This window comes from Dipodomys merriami, unplaced genomic scaffold, assembly GCF_024711535.1.
Source record: "Dipodomys merriami isolate MVZ:Mamm:240054 unplaced genomic scaffold, mDipMer1.0.p SCAF_13, whole genome shotgun sequence".
NCBI classification, from domain to species: domain Eukaryota; kingdom Metazoa; phylum Chordata; class Mammalia; order Rodentia; family Heteromyidae; genus Dipodomys; species Dipodomys merriami.
The window spans coordinates 28,749,674-28,775,153 of NW_027202604.1; the positions used below are offsets into that span (position 1 = coordinate 28,749,674).

Sequence of the window (25,480 nt, forward strand, 5' to 3'; positions counted from 1 at the left end):
ATAACCGCCCTGCCACGTCCCCTAGAGAGGGTGGGTCCCAAACAGCAGTGCTTGAATGGCAGCCGGGGGAGACGCGGAAGGAAGGGTGGCTACCCTGAGGCTGCTGTCCAAGGAAGGGGCACCCCAAGCTAGAGCAGAGTTAGCACATCTGATGACCACAGAGAGAGAGAGAGAGAGAGAGAGAGAGAGAGAGAGAGAGAGAGAGAGAGAGAGAGCACAGCTCTGGCAAACCTAAATTCAAGACAGCAGAATAAAGGGGTGGGGGGGTGGAGAGGAGGTAAGGGGCAGAGGAGAACCAGAGCCACCACAGGGCGGGCAGCATGTGTCACCTTCCAGCCTCCATAGTCCTGGCTCTGCGCTCCTGCCTGCAACTGTGGCAAATGCGCTGAGCTCCCAGAGCGCCTCCCTTCCTCTTACCAGTGAGAGAGCAAGAGTCTGCTTCTAAGGGGTGGGGGGGGGGGTGGAGGAAGGTCTCTGGAGAGAGAGTGACTGTGTCATCAGCACCCAGCAGGGTGTGTGGCACTCAGGAATCCTGGAAACTGGAACAGAGCAGGGGGTCACGGAATCAGACCGCGGGGAGGGGTGTGGGAAGAAGCCTTTAGGGGCCCTTGACCTGGGTCACTAAGTACCCGGATGTCATAAAGCAGCTCCGTTGGCAGAAGCCATCAGCCCCTGCCAAAGCCTTTTCTGTGTGTCCGCTGTCACGTGTCCGTGTGCGCCAGGAGCAGCTTGGACTCCAGCCCTCTTTAACGTGCCCAGGTGGTCTCCGGCCCATCGGCAGCTACCCCAGGGCTAGAAGGGGGTGCAGCGAGCCCTCGGGAAGGCCTGCGCCCCATTCCAGCAGAGTGCATTCTGGGGCTCAGCGATGAATAGCCCTTCCCCCAGGCTGAGAAACCCTGGCTCCCTCTCTCTCTCTCTCTCTCTCTCAGGCTGGACTCCAGCCAGCACTCTGGGATGTGAGCTGCGGGGAGCCTCGGGCCCTGGTGCTGGAAGCAAAGTGCACGGGGCGGCTCTCCAGCCATCGCTGTCATCCTCTGCTTGTGAGGAGCTCCAGGAGGATGGACAATAGGATCGGTGCACGTGCAGAGCGTGGAGAGAGGGGCAGGGCTGAGGTCCTGGGAGCTGTGGGAGGGCCCATGGCTTCTCCCAGGCCACAGGGAGCAGGATGTGCTGAAAGGAGGCAGTCAAGACACAGAGCTGCCTGCACGTCGCACGTGTGTGTGTGTGTGTGTGTGTGTGTGTGTGTGTGTGTGTGTAGAAGGGGGGAAGTCAGGATGGAGGCTAAGTGAGAAAGGGATTGAGCTTCCTTCTAGGCAGGAGTGGAAGAAGAAGAGGCAAAGGGGTCAGAAGAAGAGAAGGGAAGGGAAGGAGGCCAGGGATTCAAGAAGCACCTCATACCTGCTGTCCCCACTTTTGGCAGCAGTACTCTGGAAGCTGTGTAGGTGGTATGGTACAAAACCAGCCTCCGCTGGGCGCCGGTGGCTCACCCCTGAACTCCTAGCTACTCAGGAGGCTGAGATCTGGGGATCACAGTACAGAGCCAGCCTGGGCAGAAAACTCTGTGAGACTCTTGTCTCCAAAAAAAACCTCTAGAAAACTGGAAATGGCGCTGTGGCTCAAACAGTAGAGCACTCACCTTGAGCTGAAGAACACAGGGACGGCGCCTAAGCCCTGAGTTCAAGCCCCACGACCGACAAAAAACGAACAACAAAACCAGCCCCAAGCGTTTCCTGTGCCATCGCTGTGGCCTCCTGTCTCTGATCTCCCTGGCTGAGAAGTGGATCCTGAACTCAGGTGTGCACAAGCCTGCCCTCCCTGCCCGGCTCTTCTGATGATTCAGGAGCAGGTGGTCCAGTGGGGCTCTGGATAGAGTAAGACAACTTTTCAGCTGGATTTCAAGTTTCTATCAGTGGTTCACAGTCACCTCGTTTAGTACCATAAGGTCAGGCTGCCTTGGCAGTGACAAGGTGAGAAGACTGGCCAGTCGATGCTCACCAGCTGGGTATTTCATGGTGGCTGGCCAGCTGTCATTGGGACTGGCCAGACTTGTGGTGGTGGTGGTAGAAACCGGTTGAAACTAAAGGAGACTAGGTATGGCTGAACAATGCCTGCAGCCCAGCATGCTAAGGAGGGGGAGTTTGAGACCAGCCTGGCTACATAGCCCATAGGTCATCTTAAAAAAGAGAGAGAGAGAGAGGGCTGGGAAGGTGGCTTAGTGGTAGAGTGCTTGCCTTGCATGCCTGAGGCCCTGGGTTCCATTCCTCAGCACCACATAAGCAAAAAGAAAAAAGCCAGAAGTGGCGCTGTGGCTCAAGTGGTAGAGTGTTAGCCTTGAGCTGAAGAGCTGAGGGACAGCGCCAGGCCCAGAGTTCAGACCCCACGACTGGATCCCCCCCAAAAAAAGAGAGAGAGAGAGGGCGGGATGAAGGGAGGGCAGCCCCTTCGTTTTCTTTCTTTCCTTCCTTCCTTTCTTCCCCATTTCTTTCTTTCCTTTTCCTTCTTTCTTTTCTTCCTTCATTCCTTCCTTCTTAGGGTGATACTAGTGTTTGAACTTAAGGCCTTGTGCTCACTATACAAGTGCTGAACCTGCTCCTGCTTTAGCCATACCTCCAGCTCTCCAGCCCTTTTGGCTTCAGTTTTTTTTGTTTTTGTCAGTCATGGGGTTTGAGCTCTGGGCCTGGGCACCATCCCTCAGCTCTTCGGCTCAAGGCTAGCATTCTACCACTTGAGCCACAGGGCCACTTCCAGTTTTCTGGTGGATAATTGGAGATAAGAGTCTCACAGACTTTCCTGTCCTGGCTGGCTTTGAACCTTGATCCTCAGATCTCAGCCTCCTGAGTAGCTAGGATAACAGGTGTGAGCTACCGGTGCCTGGCTTCAGTTTTTTTTTTTTGTTTTGTTTTGTTTTGTTTTTTTGCAGTCTCTTGTTTGTGCACCAACCTGGGTGATGATCCTCCTATTTATGCTTCTTTGTAGTCTAGGTGTCAGGTGTGTGCTGCCGTGCCCAGATTTTTAATCTGATAATCTTGGGGATTTTTCTTTTCTTTTCTTTTTTGCTGTGCTGGCCTCAAATCAATGATCTTCTCTTTAACCTCCCATTTCCACCTCCAGAGTAGCTAGGATTACAGGTGTGAGCCATTTTACTCAGGGACCACCTGCTGCTTTATCCTGTAAATATCCCTAACCCATCCTCAGAGAAGCAGGTGTTTATCTTCTCACACCAGGCCACCTGGTAGATAGATGCTTTCTCTACTGTGAAACTTGCCATGTCCTTGATTGGCATTTACTCTGAGGTAGGAAAACAGGCTGGGATCAGTGATCTGACTGACCAGGGGAGGTAGATCGCCCAGCTGGAGCAGAGGTGGACCAGGAGACCCACTCGCTCACCTGATGGACGGTTATTTGGTTGCTTAACAAATTCAAACTGTGTAACTAGATCACCGGCCGTGACTATGTTTTGACTGGCTGATGGCTGTCACTGACTCTGAGTTGGGGTGGCTGGCTGAGGCAGACTGGATGTATGGGTGACTGACGACCTGTTTGGTGACTCTGACTGACTGGCAGCTGGTGGAGGGATGGCTGTCTCTTCAGACTAGAAGGCTGTGTCACTGCATGCTTGACAACTGGAAAGCTAGGGACTGGCTGGTTGGCTGTTATTTCTTTGTGGCTGTGACTGTCCAGGCCACAGACTGAGGCTGCCTGTGATCGACTCTTCAACTGACAGAACGTGCCTGACCGCTGGCCGCAGTTGCTGAGCTGTCCTGCCTGCCGGCAGGCCCCGCAAGCTGGAGACAGCTAGGTGTGAGCAGCTATAACTGGAAGGCTCTGACAGTGAATTGAGTCTGGCTGTGACCCTGTATTCCAGGGGCCCATGAATTTGTCAGCTGACTAGCTGTTGGAAATGACTGACTGACCCTGCCTTTATTGACGTTGACTGGCTGACAGATTGAGCCAGGCAGAGAAGACCTGCTGACCATGGTAGTGACTCAGTGTGAGTGGCCATGTCTGACAGCAGCACAATCTAACCATGAGACAGTGACTAATGGACTCACCCACTTTGACTGCGACTGTCAAAGGCAACAGCTATGACCGGGTGGCCCTGACTAGCGTGATAGCACCTGCTGTAGGATGCGGCTGGCTGTGTTGACCGACTAACTGTTGAGCTTAGCCAAGTGCTTGGCTGACCATGACCGTGACTTGTGGTTTTTAGGTGCCTGTCTTGCCATGGGGCTCTGGCTGTGTCTTGGAGTCCGTCAGACGGTGGCAGACGGACTGACTTTTCCTGGCTGCCTGCAGGTCAGTCTGGAAGCACAGCCCCTACCCTGAGAACGGAGCTGGGCTGGCCCAGCCTGAGGGGACAGAGCGGCTTCTGTGGAGCAGCAGGGCAGGAAGACGGAGGTGGGACCTTCCAGAGAAAGACAGGAACAGGCCCTGCCCAGGGCTGGGCGCACATGGAAAGTTCTCCACCTCTCTCTCAGGAGCTGGGTCCTTGGCACACCTCCTCAGAGCTGTGTTTTTGGTTCCAGTCATATGGAGCCTGTTTGGGGGCCCAGTGGGGAGGGGAATGGGGCGAACCTATAAAAAGTCTTTAGGTCCATAACTCACTGACAGGACTCCAATTATGGGGGCTCAGGCTGGGGGAGGGGAGGAGGAAGGCGGGGGGGAGGGTGGGGCATGCGGCTGGCTGCTGTTTATGGGGCTTGGATGGGGGCCAAACTCTGCCCTAGAAAATCCAGGCCTTGTCATGCAGGGCGGGGGAAACAGGAAGGTGCAGCGTGCCTGACCGTTACACCTCTGTTCCCTCTGCCATTTTATGGGGGGACGGGGGGGGGACAGGTTCATGGCCCTCAAGGGCTAGGACTCTTCCCCACACAGGGGATGAGAGGGCATAGCATTTCTTCTCCATGCTTCTGAGAAAGAACCCAAACCCAACACAGCCTTCAGCTCAGGCCCAGCCGACACAGCGATCTCCAATTAATCCCCAAAAAGCTGGACATAGGGGTGTGGCTCAAGCTGTAGAGCACCAGCTGAGAGGGAAAACCCAATTGAGAGGATGCGGCCCTGAGTTCAAGCCAGTATCAGCACTCAGTCACAAAAAGCAGCTTTCAGCTTTGGCACCGTAGACAAGGAAGAAATGGGCACTTTGGTGATAATGCACACTCAGGCCGTGGAGGGGGCCATTTGAGTTCATCCCCGGGAAGCCCCGGCGCTCAGCCCCGCAGGGATGGCTCAGCTGTGCTACCTGGGAACAGTCCTCCACCCCAGATGCCACCTGCTGTCCCCCAAAGAACCCTACAGACTCTGGAGGCACCAGCTGCTCCTGACGCCAGGGATGGGAAGGGAAACAGCCCAGGGCGTACGCTCAGGAGAGGAACTGGGGGCGGGGTGGCGGGGACAGCCTGGTCTGGGAGCAGAAGGAAAGGCCAGGCCTCCTCCGGAGCCCAAGAGGCAGAATTCCACCTGCAGGCCTGGAATCCGGGTCTAAGCCCCCAGAGGTGTCTCCCCCCCCCCATCTTCCTGTCCACGAGCTTCCAGGGAAGGGAGCTCACGTGACCATGGCTACCTCCAGCAAACTGCAGATCACAACAAACCAGGTCACCCCCAACCCCCTCCCACGCTCTCCCAGAAAGCTCTCACCGTGAAGGAGCCGGGCTGCGTCCTGAGGCTATTGGGTCTTCAGGCCAGCAAGGGGGCAGCAGCCTTATTTCTCTGTGGAGCTGGGCACCTGCCCCTGGGGTCACTGCAGAGTGGAGGGCCTCAGTGGGCCTGTTCACACAGCACTGCCAGCGCCTGGTACACCTGGTACACCTGGGCCTCTGAGCATAGAAGGTATCTGTCTTACTCTTCAAGAGAAAGCAAAGCCCAGGAGTAGGAATCCAGAAACTGAGATATGCAGGGAGAGGAAGGGTCAGAGGTGCCAGGGCCTAGACAGCCACCGAGCAAGCCAGGTGGGGCTCGTGGTAGAGAATGGGACAGGATAGAGGGGTTAGCCATAGGGGCATGAGGCCTGCTGGAGGGGCGGGAGTCAGCAGGAAGGAGGCCACCAAAGATGCCTTGGCCTGCAGCCGGTGTAAGATGGCAGAGCCAAGGCCCTCCTGCCCCTGGTGCCCAGGAAATGTGCTTGTCAGCCTGGTGAGTTCCTGCGGCCATAGCTAAGCCAGCTATTAAACCATTGTCAGCAGGACCCTTGGTGACATTGCTCCCCCTGGATAATCTTTGCATCTCCATTTCCCTAGCACAGTTGCCTCAGGGCCTTTGCACTTGCTGTGGCTCTGTCCTCAAGGCTTTCCTCCCACACATCCTCATGGCTCATGTCTTCATCTCCCTCATTTCTTCATGTCCCTTTCCGGTGCTCCTCAGTCCCCTGGTACTGCTTTGTTTTCTGTTCTACTCACCACTCACAGCTGTATCAGAGGTTCCTGTTTACTTGTCTATTCTCTCAAGTAGTAAATGCCCCACGGCTGGGATACTGTCTGTTTTCTTCGCTGAGTGTCCTCAGCAACTAGAATAATATGTTATACTTACCAGGAGCACAAAATACATAACAAATCAATCAAGGGTGACTACTAAAGCTGGGAGAGGCAAAATGACTTGCCCAAGGCCGCAAAGCTAATAAGTAAAAGAACTCAGGATTTGAATTCAGGTATGTCTGCTCCTGATTTGACTCAATGGAGCCTATCAATCTCTTCAAGATTCCTCAAGTAGGCACCAGGCCTTCCGGCAGATGCTGGGCTGGGTGGGAGAAGCCTAGGGATCAGATCAGTTTCTGTTGGCTCAGGCTGTGAGATTTCACAACAGACTTCAGCACCGTCAAGCACAGGTGGTGAACTCAGCTCTCCGAGCACTGTAAATAATCAGGGCTGGGCAAATGCAACCTAACTGTTGCCTATGAAATCTTTGTTGATAAATGAACATTCTCAGCCAGGCACTCGTGGCTCACGCCTGTAATTCTTTTTTTTTTTTTTTTTTTTGGGGGGGGGTCTGGTCATGGAGCCTGAACTCTGGGCCTGGGCACTGTCCCTCAGCTCTTCAGCTCAAGGCTAGTGCTCTACCGCTTGAGCCACAGCGCCACTTCCGGCTTTTTTCTTTTTGCTTATGTGGTGCTGAGGAATCGAACCCAGGGCCTCAGGCATGTAAGGCAAGCGCTCTACCACTGAGCCACCTTCCCAGCCCCTCATGCCTGTAATTCTAACTACTCAGGTTGCTCAGATCTGAGGATCGTGGTTCAACGCCAGCATGGGAAGAAAAGTCTGTGAAAGTCTTATCTCACAAAAAGCCAGAAGTGGCACTATGGCTTGAGTGGTAGAGTGCTACTAACTTTGAGCAAAAGCAGCTTAGGGAGAGCACCCAGGCCGAATTCAAGTTCCAGGGCAGGAAGGAAGGAAGGAAGTTCTCACTTGCTTACATAGGGAAGACTACTTAGTCTCTCTCCATATGTACATAATACATATCTATGCATGCATACATACACCATCTATCCTGCAATGCGGCCACCCATCTGCACACTCAGCTCTGTGGCTCTCGGTCAGTCTGCATATCTGCTTTCAGGAAGCTTCTTCTGCACGGTGTTAGCCAGGCCTTGGGACACTCAGCTGGAGGAAGAGAGCATTCTGGGTGCTTCCCTTCCACACACACCTGTTCTCCTGCTGTCCCATGGGATTGGGACTCCAGCAGAGGAGACTTAGGTGAAGTAAGCCTTGAGGGTCCCATTTGCTGCCATCAGAGGTCAGGATAATGACCTTGTGTGCCAAGGGACAGACTCCAGGCCTCCTCCCGCCTCTCTGCCCAAAAACGGCCCCGAGACTGCCCAGAGGCATTGACAGGCGCTGCCAAACACCTCTTTCCTGTTTCTCTTCTCTTTTCTTCCCTGTTTTCTTTTCTCCTCTTTCTTCTTTTATGCCATCCTGGGGTTTGAACTCAGGGTCTTGAGTTTACTAGGCAGGTATTCTACTGCTGAGCTTTTTCATGCAATGCAGGCCCTCTATCACTTGAACTGCACAGCTCGACTTTTGGCTTTTTTGGTAGTTAACTGGGGATAAGAGTCTCATGGACTTTCCAGCCTGGCTGGCTTTGAACTCTGATCCTCAGATCTCAGCCTCCTGAGTAGCTAGGATTACAGGCGTGAGCCACTGGGGCCTGCTCTTTTGCCTTTTTTGAGATAGGCTCTCCCTATCTCACTATGAAGCCCAGGCTGGCTTAGAGAAATAATGAAGTCAACGTGAGGCCATTAAGGGTAACTCCAGTTCCAATATGACTGATGTCATTTGGACAGGAGGAAGACAATGTGAAGACACGGAGACAGGTGTCCACGCACAGAGCCAAGGAGAGAGACCTCAGGACAAAGCCAGCCCAGGCAGGAAAGTTCATGAGATCTCAGGCCTGCACCCTGGAAATGAGCAATTGCAGCTTCTCAAGTCCCCCCCCCAGTCTCTGGCAGCCTGGGCAAAGAAATGTAGCATCTCCAGGCATTCCTGTGCCGAACCCCTACACGGGCCAGTGAGCCTGCCTGGAGGTACTTTTTTTTTCTTGCCAGAAAGGACACAGGTAGCAACTCCTTGCAAGCTCCCAAGTTCATTCTGCCCACCAAGGCCATGGATCTGCGGCAAGCATAGGTGACAAGGATCAAATACAAACTCAGTTATGGCTCGGAGACCAGTCTGTGAGGTCACAGATGAAGCGAGGGCAGGGACTGGAGCCAGAACCTCACTGTGACACTCAGGTCCAGCTTGTGGGTCACATCCAGGAGGAAAAGGGAAATGACACAGATTGAGACACATGGATTCCATTTGGACCTGCCTGTCCACCGTGTCCTCGGCATATGGTAACCCAAACTGTGCACAACGGAGCTAAGCAAGACAGGACTCTGCTGGGAATTCACACACAGCCATTTCTCCCTCCATTTAGCTAAGGAATATAGGGTTCCTAGTTGGGCACCGCTGGCTCGCCTTGAGCTGAAGAGCTGAGGGACAGCGCCCAGGCCCAGAGTTCAAGACCCATGACCGACAAAAAAAGAAATATCAGGTTCCACAGAAATATTGACTCCAGCTCCATTTTCAAACACCTTTTTGCTAGAAGCTTCATTGCTTTTGGTTCAAGAGGATCCCTGGAATACCATAATTTTGCTGGCTCCTGCTGGCCAGCAAAATTGCTTCCTCAGCCGGACGGACGCTGGTGGCTCACCCCTGTAATCCTAGCCAGGAGGTGTCAGGGTCGACCTCTCCTGACCTCTGCATTGTTGGTGATCTGGGGTAGTCCCTGGCATGAGCGCACACCCCACGCATCTCAGCCTTCATGTCCCGTGGCATCGTCCCTGAATGTGTCCACACGGCCCTCTTGGGTGAGGACCCCTCAGAATGACCTCATCTTATCTTGACTTCCAATGCAAGTCATAATCACAGGCACTGCGGGGAGGGACATAATTCCACCTGGAACATGAAGAAATCTCCTCCTACCACAAAACCAGAAAGCCCTAAGACACAAGTGAGGAACTTGCAGGCAAATCAGAGGAGGTTCAATATCTGAATAACTGCAGTTCCAGAATGCAGAGGTGCCGGGAGGGCTGGGGCAGGAGGGAATCATCAGTGGACTGTTTCAGGGAAAGTCCCTCACGTGGTCAGTCCTTGACCAGAAAGGGCCCATTGGGCAGTAGGTACCTGAAATAAGGACTCACAGACGTGCACAAGCATGAAATACTAGTAAGTGACCACCCAGCCTTACGCTGCTGGCTGATAGGATCGTTGTTTATTTTTTTCCTTGAAAGGATGGGAAAACAATAACTATCTAATAGAAACTGCAGACCAAATTCCCAAGCCAGCAATTCTCTGTCACTCTCCTCCTCTTGCCTCGGAGAAAGGATCTTGCTAGGAAGCCCAGACTGAACTGGAATTTGCTATGTCCTTCTGAGTACTGGACTTATAGGCATTGACAAACACACTGACAGCAGTCTGTCTCTCTTGGGCTGTTGGGCTGGACAAAGGTAATGACAAAGTCACATGATCACAAAGGACACAAAGCGGATGCTACGGTTGTAGCAGCTGCTAAGCAAGGATGTTTGGTAGGTTAAATGTCTTAAATGCCTTTTCACTTAACATTGTGTGTGTGTGTGTGTGTGCACGCGTGTGCTGGTCCTGGGGCTGGAACTCAGGGTCTACACACTGTGCCTGAGCTGCTTCTGTTCAAGGCTAGCACTACCACTTGAGCTTCAGCTCCACAGCCTGTTTTAGTAGTTTTGAGGAGGTAATAATCGGACAGACTTTACTGCCCGAGCTGGCTTCCAATCGTGATCCTCAGGTCTCAGCCTCTTGAGTAGCTAGGATTACAGGCGTGAGCCACCAGCAGCAGGCTCTACTATTCTGCTCTCTGACCAGCAGCTTCCGGGAGAGTGACTGCTAATGAGGCTCCAGCTTCTCTCTCACCCTCCGGCTTCTGATTGGGTGTGGCTCAAGGGGAGGTGCTGGCCAGAGAGGGAAGGGAGGAAGATGGAGGCCCAGAGCAGTCCCCACCCATGCCTACCTGCTTTGAAGCTAAGTTTCAGCTGCAGCTCTCCACCCCCAGGTCCTCTGGGGCGGCCCCAGCTTGGCTCCCCATCTCCTGTGCTCCTGTTCCAGGAGCTGTTTTCTCCCTGGCCCTGTAGGCCTGGCGTTGGCCAAGGCTCCCATAAAAGCTCAGTCCCCGCCTCCTCTCCATCCTGAGCCTCACCTGTCCTCATTTATAGAGCTCAAGCTCTGGGCTCACTGCCCCTCCAGCCAAAGCCTGTGCGTGTTTGTGGTTAGAATGGTGGTAAGTAAGCAAAGAGAAGTAAGGATTAACTGCAGGGAAATGAAAAAAGAAAATGTGCAAATAAAGTAATTGTTCCATAAAACTCCACTGTGATGTTCACATCGAAAACAACAGAAATGCTCAGGATTGATGTCAGCAAATATGGTATCCTGATAGTGGGGAGCTGGGAGGGAGCAAAGGAATGTGTCTGCTCACGTGGCATGAGGCAGGCAGAGGAGTCGGGGTCTCCCTTCCATACTAAAAGGCGAGACAGGTGCTGGTGGCTCATGTCTGTAATCCCAGCTACTCAGGTGGCTGGGATCCTCAATCCTCAATCCCGGCCACCTGAGTGCTGAAGCCAAACCACGCAGAAAAGTCCAGGAGCCTCTTATCTCCAAATAACCAGCAGAAAAGCCGAAGTGGAGCTGTGGCTCAAAGTGATAGAGCGCTTAGCCTTGAGCAAAAATGTTCAGGGACAGTGTCCTGGTCCAGAGTTCAAGTCCTAAAACTGAAGAAAACAGGGAGGGGATGGAGCACTGGGCCAGATTCTCCAGAGATAAAGGAAGATATAATAAGGAAACACAGACACAGAATAAAGGTTTCTCTGAGGAAAGAGAAAGGAGAAGAGCTATGGATGCTAGGGTTCCTAATGTATTGATTTTCTAGCTTTGCCGAAACAAAATGGGTGGGGTGAGCTACAGGAATTTGTCCTGGAGGCTTAAGTAGATCTGGGTTCCAGTAGGTGGGTTCCTAGCTGCCACTGCACCTGTTTGGGCCTCTAACTTAAGTCCCCACCCTGTGACCTTGTACCTTAATCTCCTCTCTGCAATCCTATCTCTAAGTATAGTCCCAACTGAGGTTACAGCTTTAACATATGAATTTGGTGACCAGGGCAGGATGGGGGCGGGGTGTTGGTTTCCTTGGGCTTGTTAAGCAGTTGTGTGTGTGTGTGTGTGTGTGTGAGTGCGCGCGCGCGCACTCCCTCCCACATGAGTGTGTGCATATGGACACGCGCGCGCGCGCGCGCGCGCACACACACACACACACACACACACATGCCAATTCTGAGGCTCCACCTCAGGGCCCAGATGCAGTCTCTGAGCTTTTTTACTCAAGGCTAGTGCTTTACCACTAGAGCCATAGCTCCACTTCCAGATTTCTGATGATTAATTGGAGCTTTGAGTATCAGACTTTCCTGCCTAGGCTGGCTCCAATCTCAGCCCCCTCTCCCCCACTCCAAATAGCCGGGATTACAGGCTTGAACCACTGGAGCCCTGCCCAGCATTTCAGCATGCTGAGCAAGGCCAATGCAGGTAGTATTTTGAGTCTTGGTAGACTATGCTTCTAGAGCAGAGATGATTAAATGTCTATTTAAGACTCCACTTCAGGGCTGGGGATGTGGCTTAGTGGTACAGTGCTTGCCTAGCATGCATGAAGCCCTGGATTCAATTCCTCCGTGCCACATAAACAGAAAAGTCTGGATATATATGGCACTGTGGCTCAAGCGGTAAGAGTGCTAGCCTTGAGCAAAAGAAACTCAGGGGTAGTGCCCAGGTCCTGAGTTCAAGCCCCATGACTGGCGCTCAGCCAGGCTGCTGAGCCTAAGCCTTCTATGATGAGGATCCTGAGCTGTCTCTTCCCTCCTCCACAGAGTCTCAAGAGAAGGTGCTGGTACTCTTGCATGGTCAGGGCAGAGAGCAGGGGTCAGGTCAGACCCTGCTCTCCAGGAGGGGATCTTTTGGTCAAAGATTTAGGGGTGGCAGTGGTGGAGGTATCATATAACTTAAGAAGAGACAATCGGGCAAACGGGGTTGTACTCACAGGCATGGGAAGAGAATGTTCAGCCGTTCAGAGCCACACCAGGGACACAGCCGCCGCCCCCTTGGCTCCTCCCCAGGAGCCTGGCTGCCTCTTGGCTGCCAAGGCCCAGAGGGAGGGGTAGCGTAGCCCTCCAAGAAAATTATAAGGTAAGGTGAGACTTGTCTGGGAGGGGCAGGGGAGCAGGTGGGGGGCTGGGGGCGGGTTCCTGTTTGGGAACTGTGTTCTCTGAATAACAAATACAGCCGAGTCAAGGTGGGTCTTCCTGGGGGTAGGGGGCGGGAGCCAGCTTTGTTGGGGCAGGCAAACTAGGGAAAGATGAGGTGATCCCCCTGCTTTCTGAGGGTGCGTCTCAGGCACTGCAAAAGCCATCAGGAGTGAGTGACAGAGAAGGCTTTAGGCTCTATCTGCCAACTGCCAGAAATGAATAAAAACATGGGGTGGGGCCTAGAAGCCAACACCTACTGTCTGGGACTATTTTTAATGTCATGGGGTGAACTCTGGGCCTGGGCGCTGTCCCTCAGCTCTTCAGCTCAAGGTAAACGCTCTACCACTTGAACCACAGCACCACTTCCAATTTTCTGGTGGTTCATTGGAGCTAAGAGTCTCACGGACTTTCCAGCCCGTCTGGAATTGAATCGTCATGATCCTCAGATCTCAGCCTCCTGAGTAGCTAGGATGTCAGGCTTGAGCCACCAGCGCCCGGCCTCTCTAGGGCTTACACTGCTGTGTTTGGAACTACAGAACTGTCTGTCTCCCCCCCCCCCCCCGCACACACACACTCCGCACCCTTGGGTCATCAGACCACGGAGGGTGCCTGGTTGGCTGAGAGGCCACTGGGTCTCAAGAAGGGCTTTTACTGCAATTCTCTTATCTGCTAAAGACTGAGCTGGCAGGGAAGAGACTCAGCATCAACCCTGCAGACCAGGTGCCTCCACCACTTCCCTTCCCCACAGAGACTGCATCTGCATAACAAGGCCCCACCTGCGTCTCCCCTGCTCTCCCCACAGGGCAGCGTCCCAGCCCCCCACATCCTGGTTCACCATCGTCTGGGGCTTCCCAGAGTTGCCTTGGATCAGCTCAGGCTCTGAGACTCCAGTGAGATAGGCATGTTTTCAAACCGGGGCTCCTCCAGTGAATCCAACTACAGAGTTGATTTCTAGCCCACAGGATGAAGAAGGGGAGGAGAGGAAGTTTTCCACTCCCCTTCCTCCAGACTTGGCAGCAGTGCATTTCCTCCCTCCCATCCCATCCCCCACTGCCCAAGCCAGGTGCCCAGCAGCCAGGACAGGGAAGGAAGGAATGCCACACAGGCTTCTAAGTCAGGTGCCGCGCGGCAGAGGCCCTGGGGCGTGGCTATCTTCTGTGGCTGTGTGATGCATGCCACATGGCCTGCCACCTTTCTGGGGGACAAGGGGAGGGAGTTAGAGCCGGGGTCACGAAAGTCTGAGTCTATGAAGTAGTTTTCCTATATCAACGCAACCAAGGATGTTTGCAGCTGCTGAAGTGGATGGTCAGGGCCGGGCAGCATCTGGCCTGCTGTCAGGAAGAAAGGCCTCTGATGTCCGGGGACTCCAGAAGGACTCACTTAAGCAGCAGCGGGACAGGAGGGAGAGTGCTTTCCATGACAGTCAGCGGCCGGGCTGTTAGCTCTCTGCAGGAAAATGACAGCCAGAGCCCACAGCGTGGGAGAGGAGGGCTGGGGAGGGGCAGGGGGGTGGCGCATGCCTGGGCTGCCTTCTTTTTCCCAGCCCGTAGGAGGATGCAAAGCCTCCCCCTTTTGTAGAGGGCGCTGGAGTGTCCGTCACTGCAGGGCACTCGAACGTGAAATGAGCACTCCGCAAGCAAGTGGACCTCAGTGCGATCCCAGGGTGGGAAATAGCAGGTTGCCCATCACCCGTTGCCCAGGGAACCAACATCATTCTACCCAAAGCCAGGAACTCAAGAAGCCTGACATTGCCAAGTACCTGTGGCTCACACCTGTAATCCTAGCTACTCAGGAGGTTAAGATCTGAGGATGAGCGTTCGAAGCCAGCCCTGGCAGGAAAGTCTATGAGACCCTTATCTCCAATTCACTACCAAAACACTGGAAGTTGTGCCTTGAACAAAAAAAAGCTAAGGAACAGTGTACCCAGGGCCCTGAATTCAAGCCCCAGTACTGGCAAACACACACACACACACACACACACACACACACACACACACACACACACACACACACACACACACACACGTTATATCTACAGTTGCTAGTTTTGATGAAATATTTTCTTTCTTTTTTTTGGTTAGTCCTGAGTAGGGCTTGAACTCCAGGCCTGGGTGCTATCTCTGAGCTTTTTCACTCAAGGCTGTACCACTCAGCTGTACCACTTTGAGCCACAGTGCCACTTTGATTTTCTAGTGGTTATTTGGAGATAAAGAGTCTCAGACTTTCCTGTCCCCACTGGCTTTGAACCTCAATCCTCAGATCTCAGCTTACTGAGTAGCTAGGATTACAGGTGTGACCCGTACACACTTGGGTTCCTTTGTTGAGAAAAATAATTTTTATTAGCATCAAACAGTTGTACATGGAGTTTCATTTTGACCCACCACCCGCCCCCCACAATATACCCTTCTCCATTGTTTTAAAACATACCTGAGTGAAGAACGTTAAATAAGTCTCTTTCCCGCAGGACTTCTCCGAGTTTTTGATATGTGAATGATCCCTGTGTTCCAATAAAACTTTATTTGTAGACACTTGATATTTCAATTTTATATGATTTTTATGCAAATATTATTTTTGCAACATTGTTCAACAATTTTTTTGGGGGGGTTCCGGTCGTGGGGCCTGTCTGTACTATGGGCCTGGGCACTGTCCCTCAGCTCTTCAGCTCAAGGCTAGCACTCTACCACTTGAGCCACAGCGCCACTTCCGGCATTTTTTCTTTTTGCTTATGTGGTGCTGAGGAATCGAACCCAGGGCCTCAGGCATGCAAGGCAAGCGCTCTACCACTGAGCCACCTCCCCAGCCCCTTGTTCAACAATTTTAAAATGTATAAAATTCTGGATGTTGGTGACTAGCACCTACTGTCATCCTAGCTACTGAGGAGGCTGAGATCTGAGATTCCAAGTCAGCCTGGGAAAACAAATCCGAGCCTTTTATCAAATTAACCAGCGAAGAGCTGGAAGTGGAAGTGTAACTCAAATGGTTGAGTGCCAGCCGTGAGTGAGAGCCAAGAGAGAGTACAACAACAATACAAATGACAACATTAAAACAACATTAAAAATAGACTTTTAACGATGAAAAGCAAAGTCATACTCATTTTTAACACTAGACAGAGACATACCAAGCAACTGTCAAAAGTATCACTGGACTTTTTACTTACATGTGGCTTTTTAGCAACTGCTCCTGTCTCTGAACCAAGAAAAATACTAAGAGATTAGCTGGGTGTTGGTGGCTCATACCTGTAATCTTAGCTATTCCAGAGGTTGAGAATGAAAGAGCCCAGGTTCTAGGCTACCTGGGCCAGAAAAGTTCATAAGACTCTACATAAAAAATAATGCCAACAGCAGGGTGCCGGTGGCTCAAGTCTGTCATCCTAGCTCCTCAGGAGGCTGAGATCTGAGGATTGCGTTTCAAATCCAGCCAGGGCAGGAAAGTCTGTGAGACTCTTATCTCCAATAAACCACCAGAAAAACGGAAGTGGTGTTGTGCCTCTTCACAAGTTCCTCAGCCCACAGTCTGCAGGTCTGGCATCCAGGACAGAGTTCAGCGAAGGACAAAACAGCCTTCCTCTCCCTTCAAGCCAAGAGTTCAAAACAAAAACAACAGAAATCGAGGCTAGACGTGTAGCTCAAGTGGTAGAGTGCCAGCCTAGAAAGCTAAGTCCTGTGTTTAAATCCTAATACCGCCTTTGTGTATGTGCATGCCAGTCCTGGGGCTTGAACTCAGGGCCTGGGTGGGTGCTATCCCCAAGCTGCTTCTGCTCAAGGCTAGAGCTCTACCACTTGAGCCATAGCTCTACTTCTGACTTTGAGTAGTTTACTGGAGATAAGTGTCCCATGGACTTTCCTGTCTGGGCTGGCTTCAAACTGTAGTCCTTAGATCTCAGCTTCCTGAGTCGATAAGATTACAGGCATGACATCTCGATAGCATGCCTATTTTTTTATTTATTTAAAGCATGGTGGTGGTTAAGCAATCATGAAACAACTGTTCTAGTTATATTTTTCTTATTAATGATTTATTGCTGCTATTACTGGGGCTTGAACTCAGGGCCTCTCTCACTCTTGATTTGCCATTTCCCAGCTCTACTGCTTGAGTCACACACTTTTGCCTTTTTGGCTGGTTAATTGGAGATTGTCCCCTGGGCTGGCTCAGAACACAAATCCTCAGATCTCAAAGCCTTCTGAGAGTTTGCTCCTGTTATTAATAACACATCCACCTTCTGGGGCATGATCCCACACTTGGTGGAGAGTCTGACCAGACTCCTGGTCTATCCAGGTGATAAGGACAATGAGTCTGGGTGGCTGACTTGACCAAGGCCACCCAGGCCAGTGAAGGCCAGGGTGTCACCCAACTCTGAACCCCAAGTCCTTACCTTGTTGCTTCCAGGTCTCAGTTGTGCAGTGTCCTGCTGTTATTTGCAGTTAAAGGTGACAAAACTCAGCATTCGTCTACTCCACCTGCAGCTGGAGGCCTGGGAAATCCTCTTTCCTACAGGAAGCTGAGCTGTTTGGAGTGAGGGCCTAGATATTTTGGTTTCTTCCTGCCTACGGCTCCAAGCCTCTCAGCTGGTCTCCTTGGATCCCTGAATGCCCTGAGTTCATAAAGCATTGCTTTGGGTAGGTTCTGTCCTGGGCAGGACCTCAAGGAAGCATGGGCTAATTATGGCTATTAGCGCCTGGGAGGAAAGGGCCAGGCAAGTTTGTTCTTCCCTCCACATTCATGCCTTGTTTTTAGGAGAGCCTTGGATGCATAATTAGGGAGAATTGCACGCTTATGACCTAGATGTCTTACAGTCTTCACCCAACCTTCTGATTAAGCTCTAAGTGAGGAATTCTTACCAGGCTAACCAAATACTTGCATGTCTACCTTCACTGCAGGTTCCTCTCATTTCCAGACTGTGCTAGGTTCTCTCTAGAACACGTGTCATGGCAGGATTCACTAATCAAATGCCATCCAAGTCTGGCACTGGCTTCTTAAAGCGATTAGCAAATCAGACCTCATTCCAGTTATGTAGACCTGTCCTTGCTGATTTTCAGGCATGGGAGGGCTGCTGAGATCAGGACAGGATACTCAGGGGTAGGGGACTGCTTCAGTTCTCTGCCTTGCCCAAAGAGCTGCCATTTCCATACTCAGGCCATTTGCCCATGCCTCTTAGCACGTTCCTCAGCCGACAGTCTGCAGGTCCGGCATCCAGGACGTAATTCAGGGAAGGACTAAGAACAGTCTTCCCTTCCCTTCCAACCTGTACAACTGGAAGGCCGGCCCTCTTTCTAAGACACCTCTGCACACCCATACCTTGTGAAAGCAGACGCTCCATACTCACCAGCAATGGGCACCCCACAATGATCCTCAAACCAGCAGGGGTGGAGTCACAGGCAGCCCGTGAGCCTATATATCACTGGCAGGAAAACACCAGCAAAGCTGCTTAAAACCTGCCCTTCCACTCTTCTAGGAGCCACACTTTTGTTGCAACACTGTACTGAAAACATCCTTTTAACAGGATAGACTCAGGTAAAGTGCACGTTCTCCTCACTTCGGTTCAAGCTCAGGTACAGAGCTGAGATAAAGTGAATCATGAAGAGAAAGTGGGTGGCCAGTGCCAAGTGTTGGAACCCTCACAGCAGGCACACTATAGCAGCCTTGTGGCATGCCCTGTGGTACCTCCGAGTCCTCGCTACCCTGGCTGCTCCTGGCTAGAACCCAAGAGTTCTAACACCAAAAGGCATGTATCTCCACTTCTCCTCACATCACTGCACACCCGGGGACTTTCACACTTTGGCATAGAGTCTGCTACACCTCTGAGGCCCATCCTAAGACATCCAGAGCCAACTGCAGCTTCCGATAAGCAACTCAAGCCGTCAAAAGGAAAATGGGCTTTCTATCAACACTGGAAACACTCCATAAGTGAAAAAAATCCAGGTTTGGAAAAGAACTTTTCCTTAAGGCTGGCTTCTACACAACATGAAAATACAGATTTCCAATGTAAATTTTACTATTTTATTTGTGAAAAAACTACAAGCAGAATTCATAAATAGACATTTCTATTTAAAGCAGGAAAATGATAAAGTGGCTTCTAATAACATAGTCGTGCACATGCCAGTAACAGGAATATATTAACATCTTTTATTTGCTAGACAAAGAGCAGTGTCCAATATAAATTTCCCCAAAACATTTAAGACCTGTGAATTTCTGACCAGTTCACAAAACCACCAACTGACACTTTAGCATGAAGAGAAAACAAACCTAACCGACTGTCAGCTCTAAAGACGTTACGGAGCAGAAACTTCCAAAAGCGTTATACAAGCTGTCTTTCTGGGCAAATGGAAAATAGAGCTCGTATAATACATTAACAAAAATTCACAAGATAAGATTATGTTTTGACATACTTAACAAGCATTCTCTATTTGTCTCCAACAAACAAAGCTAAGGAAATAATGTAACCATCTTTACACAGTAAATTAAGGTTACGAGTCTTACACAAGAACAGAACTGCTTGCGCATTAAAACTGTTCAGCTCCATTGTCATACTCTAAATGTTGGCTCTTAAACCATTTCCGGTTACATACAAGCAAAGGTTATTATATATTCAGCAATTAATAAATTTTCAATAATTTAAGATACGGTAGCTTAAAAAAGTAGACTGAGCATGGTCTTGATAAGGCAGGTGAAACGTCTTAGAGGAACTAAACTCACAGAAGCTTCTGCCAATGTTTTTATATATCCATATTGAAACGGAAAGGTTTGGATTAAAATATTCTGTGGGTGTTAAGATGTCTTTATTTTCCCCAACTGCATGACTCAAGCAGAGCAAGCTAGGTAAGCTCTGTATGTGTCTGCATACGAGTGTGAAACATCACACGTGTACTAAATAAAACAAATGGAAAATTGAGCGTAACACTGTGCTTTTGTTTTTTGTTTTTGTGTGTGTGTTCTTTTAAAACCTGCTTTCTGTGCCACTGAATACCAAGTATTTCTGGTCCTCTTTTCATATTTATCTTCATAATCTACACTAGTGTTTTAACGCACTGCCTACTAATTGTAGCGCTAACTGCAAATGCAGGAAGTTAAAATTCCATTTCCAGAATACATGCCTGAGGGATGTCATCAATTGCAGAAATTAAAAAGCCTGAAGTTCCTATCACCTCTCCATCCCAACAGCATACAGAGACCAGTGGAAGGGCTGGCCCTGTACCACCTGATTACACAGATAACCCCCAGTCAGCTGCAACTTCTACCCAAATGGCAAATTCACCCCACTCTTCTGAAGAAACCCTCCCTGCTATCCCCTCTCCCCATTCTTTTAAATTTTTTTTTTTTTCACGGAGGCAAACTGAAAACCCAAGACACTGGCAATGAATTAATTAGCAGCCTATGAGTAGCTGGTTAATCAGCTTTTTCCACTAGTCTAGGGGGTCCAATCACTTTACATGAAACTAATTTTGAAAAAGTACACAGTGTTTCTGAACAAAGTGCATACCAACACTTATTGGTTCAAATAGCAGTGCAACCCATGAGTTTGGTGGCATTTAAAATTTTTTTTTAAAAAGTTAATTTAAAAACTTAGCAATTCCTTACACCTCTGGAAAATAAATATGGCTGACTAATTTACCCTCCCTGAGACCCTTAATAAAAGGAATATTAAAACTTTAGAAGGAATGTCTTTGCAATATCACACTAATATTAAAATGTGGATTTAAAATTCATAGTCAAATCACTATGTATTATATATTCGGATGCTTACAGAAAGCACCTGATTTCCTTTGGTTCATTAATAAATACTTTAAAAAGGTATTTAAAAAGATAAGCACAGCTTGCATCCCAGATACAAGCATTATTTTAAAAAGAGGGGAACATTGTCCATGCATTTGAGAATAGGATCACAGCAACAAATGGCACTGCTTTATAATCTATACCTTTGAGCACAGAATTTAAGTTATGGTACATTAGTGATTACAGAATAGTTTTAATGTAAATGTGAAAGGAACCTTTCCTTGTTGGCTACTCAATTCAAGCTGTTAATTTTTAACATGTTGCCTCCACAGTCAGAAATCAGTTATTAATAAGCAATTCAGGTTCTTAACACCAAAATGCGGTGTTTTGTTACATTATATGCCCTCCCGTGAGTCCTTAAAGTATGATTATATAAAGGACAGTTAACACCAAGTTCTCATGCTGGAAATGACCGTGATATACTACAAACTCAGTGGATGTAAAGAGTCAAATACAATAGACCCCAAATACAAATAAAAGCAAAAGAAAACAGGTTTTTTGTTTTTTTTTTAAAGGAGGAAGGGTGGAATTGTATTAGTGATTTATTTATTTTTTGTTAAGATAGTGAAAGGAGATAAACTTCACAGAGCATTTACTCAAGCTGTGTGTCTGTCTGTCGAGGAAGACAAAGATCCCCTGTAAGTAAGCTTTTCCCGCAAGGCAGCCATGCCATCACTCCTGCAGTCCTTTCCCACAGCCAAGGACTGAGAAAGGGCTCCAGACACTGAAGAGCTCCCTGTGGGGACTGGATGTGTGGTCCACAAGCTCTGTTTAGGAAAGTGAACCATGGCAGGTATAGAGAGAAAAAGGGAGAATTGTCACAACTGCCTTGGTGGGGAAGGGTCTGAAGGATGCAAAGCCAACAAATGCCAACTATCTATAGAGACACCACCACCCTGATGACACATGGGAAGTAGAAACCAGGGACTGCTTCCGTGGACAGCATAGACCAAAATGCAGTTTCAGACTGTTGTAATCCTAAAACAGACAATTACTAGCTCTACCTCAGACACGAGTAGTGGTCTGGAAACTGGATTCAAGTTACAGAACACTGTATTTTCATGAGTACTTATGTAGGAACAGCAATGGTAACATGTAACCGTAATTTACATGAATACTTGGCATTCTGGAGCTGAGTTACTTCTCAATGATCAAAGCCCTCCCCAATTAAACCACTTGTGATTTGTCAGTTATCCATTGCAAATGCAGGCTATCTGGAGCAGTCTTTAAATTTGAGATCACATTGTTTTAAAAATATATATTTTATATCGTCCAGTACTCTTTAGATAGATGAGAGTCAGGTTCCCATGTGGGCTGGAACCTCCTTCATGTAAGACTGACTTGAATTCAACATCAGCACGTTCACAGAAGGCATTGTCCCAGAGCTAGCTGTTCAATGTTGTATTCACTTCACAGTGTATCAAGCACCAGCGTTGCCATGGATTGGTTTCAAATAACCTTTTATATATATAATTTTATATTTATATATAGTTATATCAAAACTGATAGTACATAGTATAACTTGAAGAAAGAACTAAACTTAAGAGGATATGCTGAAAGGATGGAGTTTGTGAACACAATAAATAAAAGTTCCCTCCCCCCCAATGCCCCTCAACAAAACACAAACAAAAACCAGTTGTAATGTACATGGAAAATTGTGCACAGCAGATTTTTTTTTATATAAAAAGTAGATTCAGGAGCACATCCAATTATAAATGATTGTTAGGAAAATCATATAAAACAATGGAATACATAAAAGTGTCAAGAGTAATCGTCAGGGTGCGAAATTCCTTGGTGGCCAGATGCCCAAGGCCAGCAGAAATCATCCTGGCAGCATCACTAAGGTCGATGTCCACAGAAGACTCCAGGGCAGCAAGCAGCATGGGCAGGTGGAGGATTCGAATTTCATACCCTGATTCATAGTTTTCACAATTCCATGTGCAATTTCAGAACGATTCGTCATTCACTGCTGACATGTCGCCCTTTGGCGTAGAGGAACGAGAAGAGCCCTTGTCTGTGCTCTCTGACCCCGAGCTGCTCTGGTTCTGCTGTTCTGACCCTGCACTGGAGGTCACTGTGGATGAGGATGTGGAGGAGGAACGAGTCTTTTCCTTAAAGTCTGTGATAATGACGGTGACGTTGCCCACCGTTACTGCCAACTGCTGTGCAGTGCTCCTGTCCACGTTTTTCAGCCGGGGCCTGAAACACCAAGGGGGTCAGTCAAGTAAGTTGCATCATCAGTAAAAGGAAGACTTCAAGACACCGTGAAAATAAATGTAACTGCCGATCACACATGCTAGCTGCCCTCAAAAGTGTGCTGATTTCAGCAGACAGCTAAAACTTTGGACTGTAGAATTATTAATATTCTCAAGTCTTGTTTTAGTCACACAGTGATAGAAAAGGCCATCATACCCACCCGTAGCTCTTCCCTCCACACCTCCCTCAGCCTCAAACCCACAGGTATAAGGTCTCCCTGGGTTTGATCGTAATGAAGAAATTCAGAATAGCCTTTTGTATTTCATTCCAGTTCTGAAGTACCTTGAGGTGTGATTTGTTTCACTGGTCTTTGTTGTAGCATTTGCAGACTGTATACTGTTAGCTTCGCTGGGAGGATCTTTCAGAATATCAGACTTTGGCCTGGGGGAGTAGTGGGGGGGAGGGGATAAGAGACAAAAAAAGACCACTTAATATTTGATTCACATGCAAAGTGCTTCACTATATTTAGTTACCCAGGAACTTACTTTGTTTTTTTGTTGGTATTTTTCTTGGTAACACTAGGACTGATTTCCTTGTCTTTCTCAGGTTTCTCTCGGTCTTGCTTTTCCACTTTCTCCTTCTTCTCCTTCTTCGGAGGTGGTGGTGTGGCATACTGTTGTGCCACTTGTTGTGCCACCAGCTGAGAATTGATCCGAGGCTTCCTGTAGCGTGGAACATACAGGACAGTTTATTAGTTGTTTAAAAAAAACAAAAACCGAACTCAAACTTCTACAGAGCACTGGTGGCTCATACTTACAATCCCAGCTACTCAGGAGGTTGAGATCTGAGGATAGCAATTTGAAATTAGCTGGGACAGGAAAGTCTATGAGATTCTTAGCCAAGGGCAAAGGGCAAGAAGCAGAGCTGTGTGGCTCAAGTGGTAGAGTACTAGGTTTTGGCCAAAAAGTTGTGCACTAGTCTTGAGCAAAAGAAGCTCAGGGGCAGTGCTCAGGCCCTGAGTTCAAGCCCCAGCACTGGCAAAAAAAAAAAAAAAAAAAAAAAAAAAAAAAAAAAAAGAGTCTAAAACCCTGAGTTCAAGCACCAATACTGACATGAAAAAATTTTTCCCAACTGTTTTATGTGATCTCCAACTTCTTAAGCATTATTCTATTGTAGTATCTGGCAACTCCTTTGGGGGAAGGGAGGAGGAGGAGGAGAAAATGGAGCTGAGGCTAGAACCCAGAGTCTTGCACAATGCTAGGGCAACACTCTACCACTGAGCTACAATCACAGACTCTAAAAGCAAATTACACAGCATCACTCTGCCATTATTTCAACCGTTTAGGTGAGTTCATAAAGCTTTCTTTCTCCACTAGTGCCAGCACAAACCTACACTGCCCAGCCAACAGGACAGTTTGTGAGCATGCTGAGAACACTTCTTTTGAACTGTCAAGATTATACTGACTGACAGCTTTCAAATACTTCTGCTGCAGAGGGTTAATCTCATTTTATTAAATGGACACTGGTAATCCCTTGAAAAGAAAATGAAATTAGAAGTGTGACATTCACTCCTCAATCTAATTATTCCAACTAGGTCTGCTCCCCTGTAGCTCTGTGATTGGCACAGACAGCACACAACAATAAAAGGTAACTGTGGTTCACACTAGCTCCCAAGGGGTGAAGACTTAAGAGTCACTATGGGAAGAAAAAAAAAAAAAAACAACTTAGACAAATGGTACATTGACTATGCCACCAACAATTATGTCAGTGCCAATCTCCAACTGACACTGGCTCTCAGTGCTATTGTGTACAGATTCTATTCTAAGTGGCACTGAACACTTGTACAAGGCAGGGACATTCACAGACCCAAATGAGAAGGATGACAGGACGCCTACTTGTATGTGGTAGCCCCTCCTTATCTGTGGCCCTGTGCTCCAAAGACCACCAACCGGTAGCGGGAATTAAAGATTGTGTGGAACACCTCAACTGAAAGACTCCCATATGGGGACAGACTGGGCAACTGAGGTGGTTCCTCAATGTTTACAGGTCAAATGGCTCACAGTGCAGAGGGATGCTGGACAAAGGGTTGGTTTGTGTCTCGGCAAGGACAGAAAGGGGACCGTAAAGCATTGTTTTCCTACTACTCAGAGAAAGGTGCACAATTTGAAACTTGTAAACTGAAGTTGTCCACTTAATATTTGACCATGGCTGACTATAACTGAAATGTGAGAACTAGTATGAGAGGACTGACTACAGATATACTAATTTCCAAAGACATCCCATCTAGACATTTATAATGAGATAGACTATGCCAAGTACAAAATGGGAAATCACTCAGGTAGAGAAACTGGCTGCCATACCATAGTGCATGGTCACCTTCAGATTCTAGAGTTCCTGCTTATCCCCAGGTCTGGTTGATCAGGGGAAGTGGCACTAGCAGAGGAGAGAAAAGAAGCTGGGGGCCAGTGGCTCACGCCTATAATACTACTCAGGAGACTGAGTTTTGAGGATCAGTTTGAAACCAACCTCTATAAGACTTATCTTCAATTAGCCACCAAAAAGCTGGAACAGAGCTGTGACTCAAGTAGCAGAATGCTAACACTGATCAAAAAAACCAAAGGGAGAACATCCAGGCCTAAGTTCAAGCACCATTACCTGCACATACCAAAAAACAACAAAGCAACAATAGCTGAGAGTTGGTGGCTCCCATTTATAATCCTAGCCATTCAGGAG

At 49.0% G+C, this 25,480-nt stretch overlaps 1 protein-coding gene across 1 annotated transcript in view; it reads right to left on the bottom strand.

Annotated features, from left to right (window-relative positions):
• Positions 1-18,764: 18,764 nt before the first annotated feature.
• The window catches only part of Rybp (RING1 and YY1 binding protein), a 66,500-nt gene continuing 59,784 nt past the window's right edge, over positions 18,765-25,480 (bottom strand). Inside the window, exons 3-5 of the mRNA XM_070018966.1 lie at positions 23,293-23,469; positions 23,090-23,188; positions 18,765-22,750 (exon numbers count right to left, since the gene is read on the bottom strand). Of these exons, the coding sequence (XP_069875067.1) occupies positions 22,498-22,750; positions 23,090-23,188; positions 23,293-23,469 (529 nt within the window). The 3' untranslated portion in view covers positions 18,765-22,497. The remainder of the gene's footprint in view (positions 22,751-23,089; positions 23,189-23,292; positions 23,470-25,480) is intronic.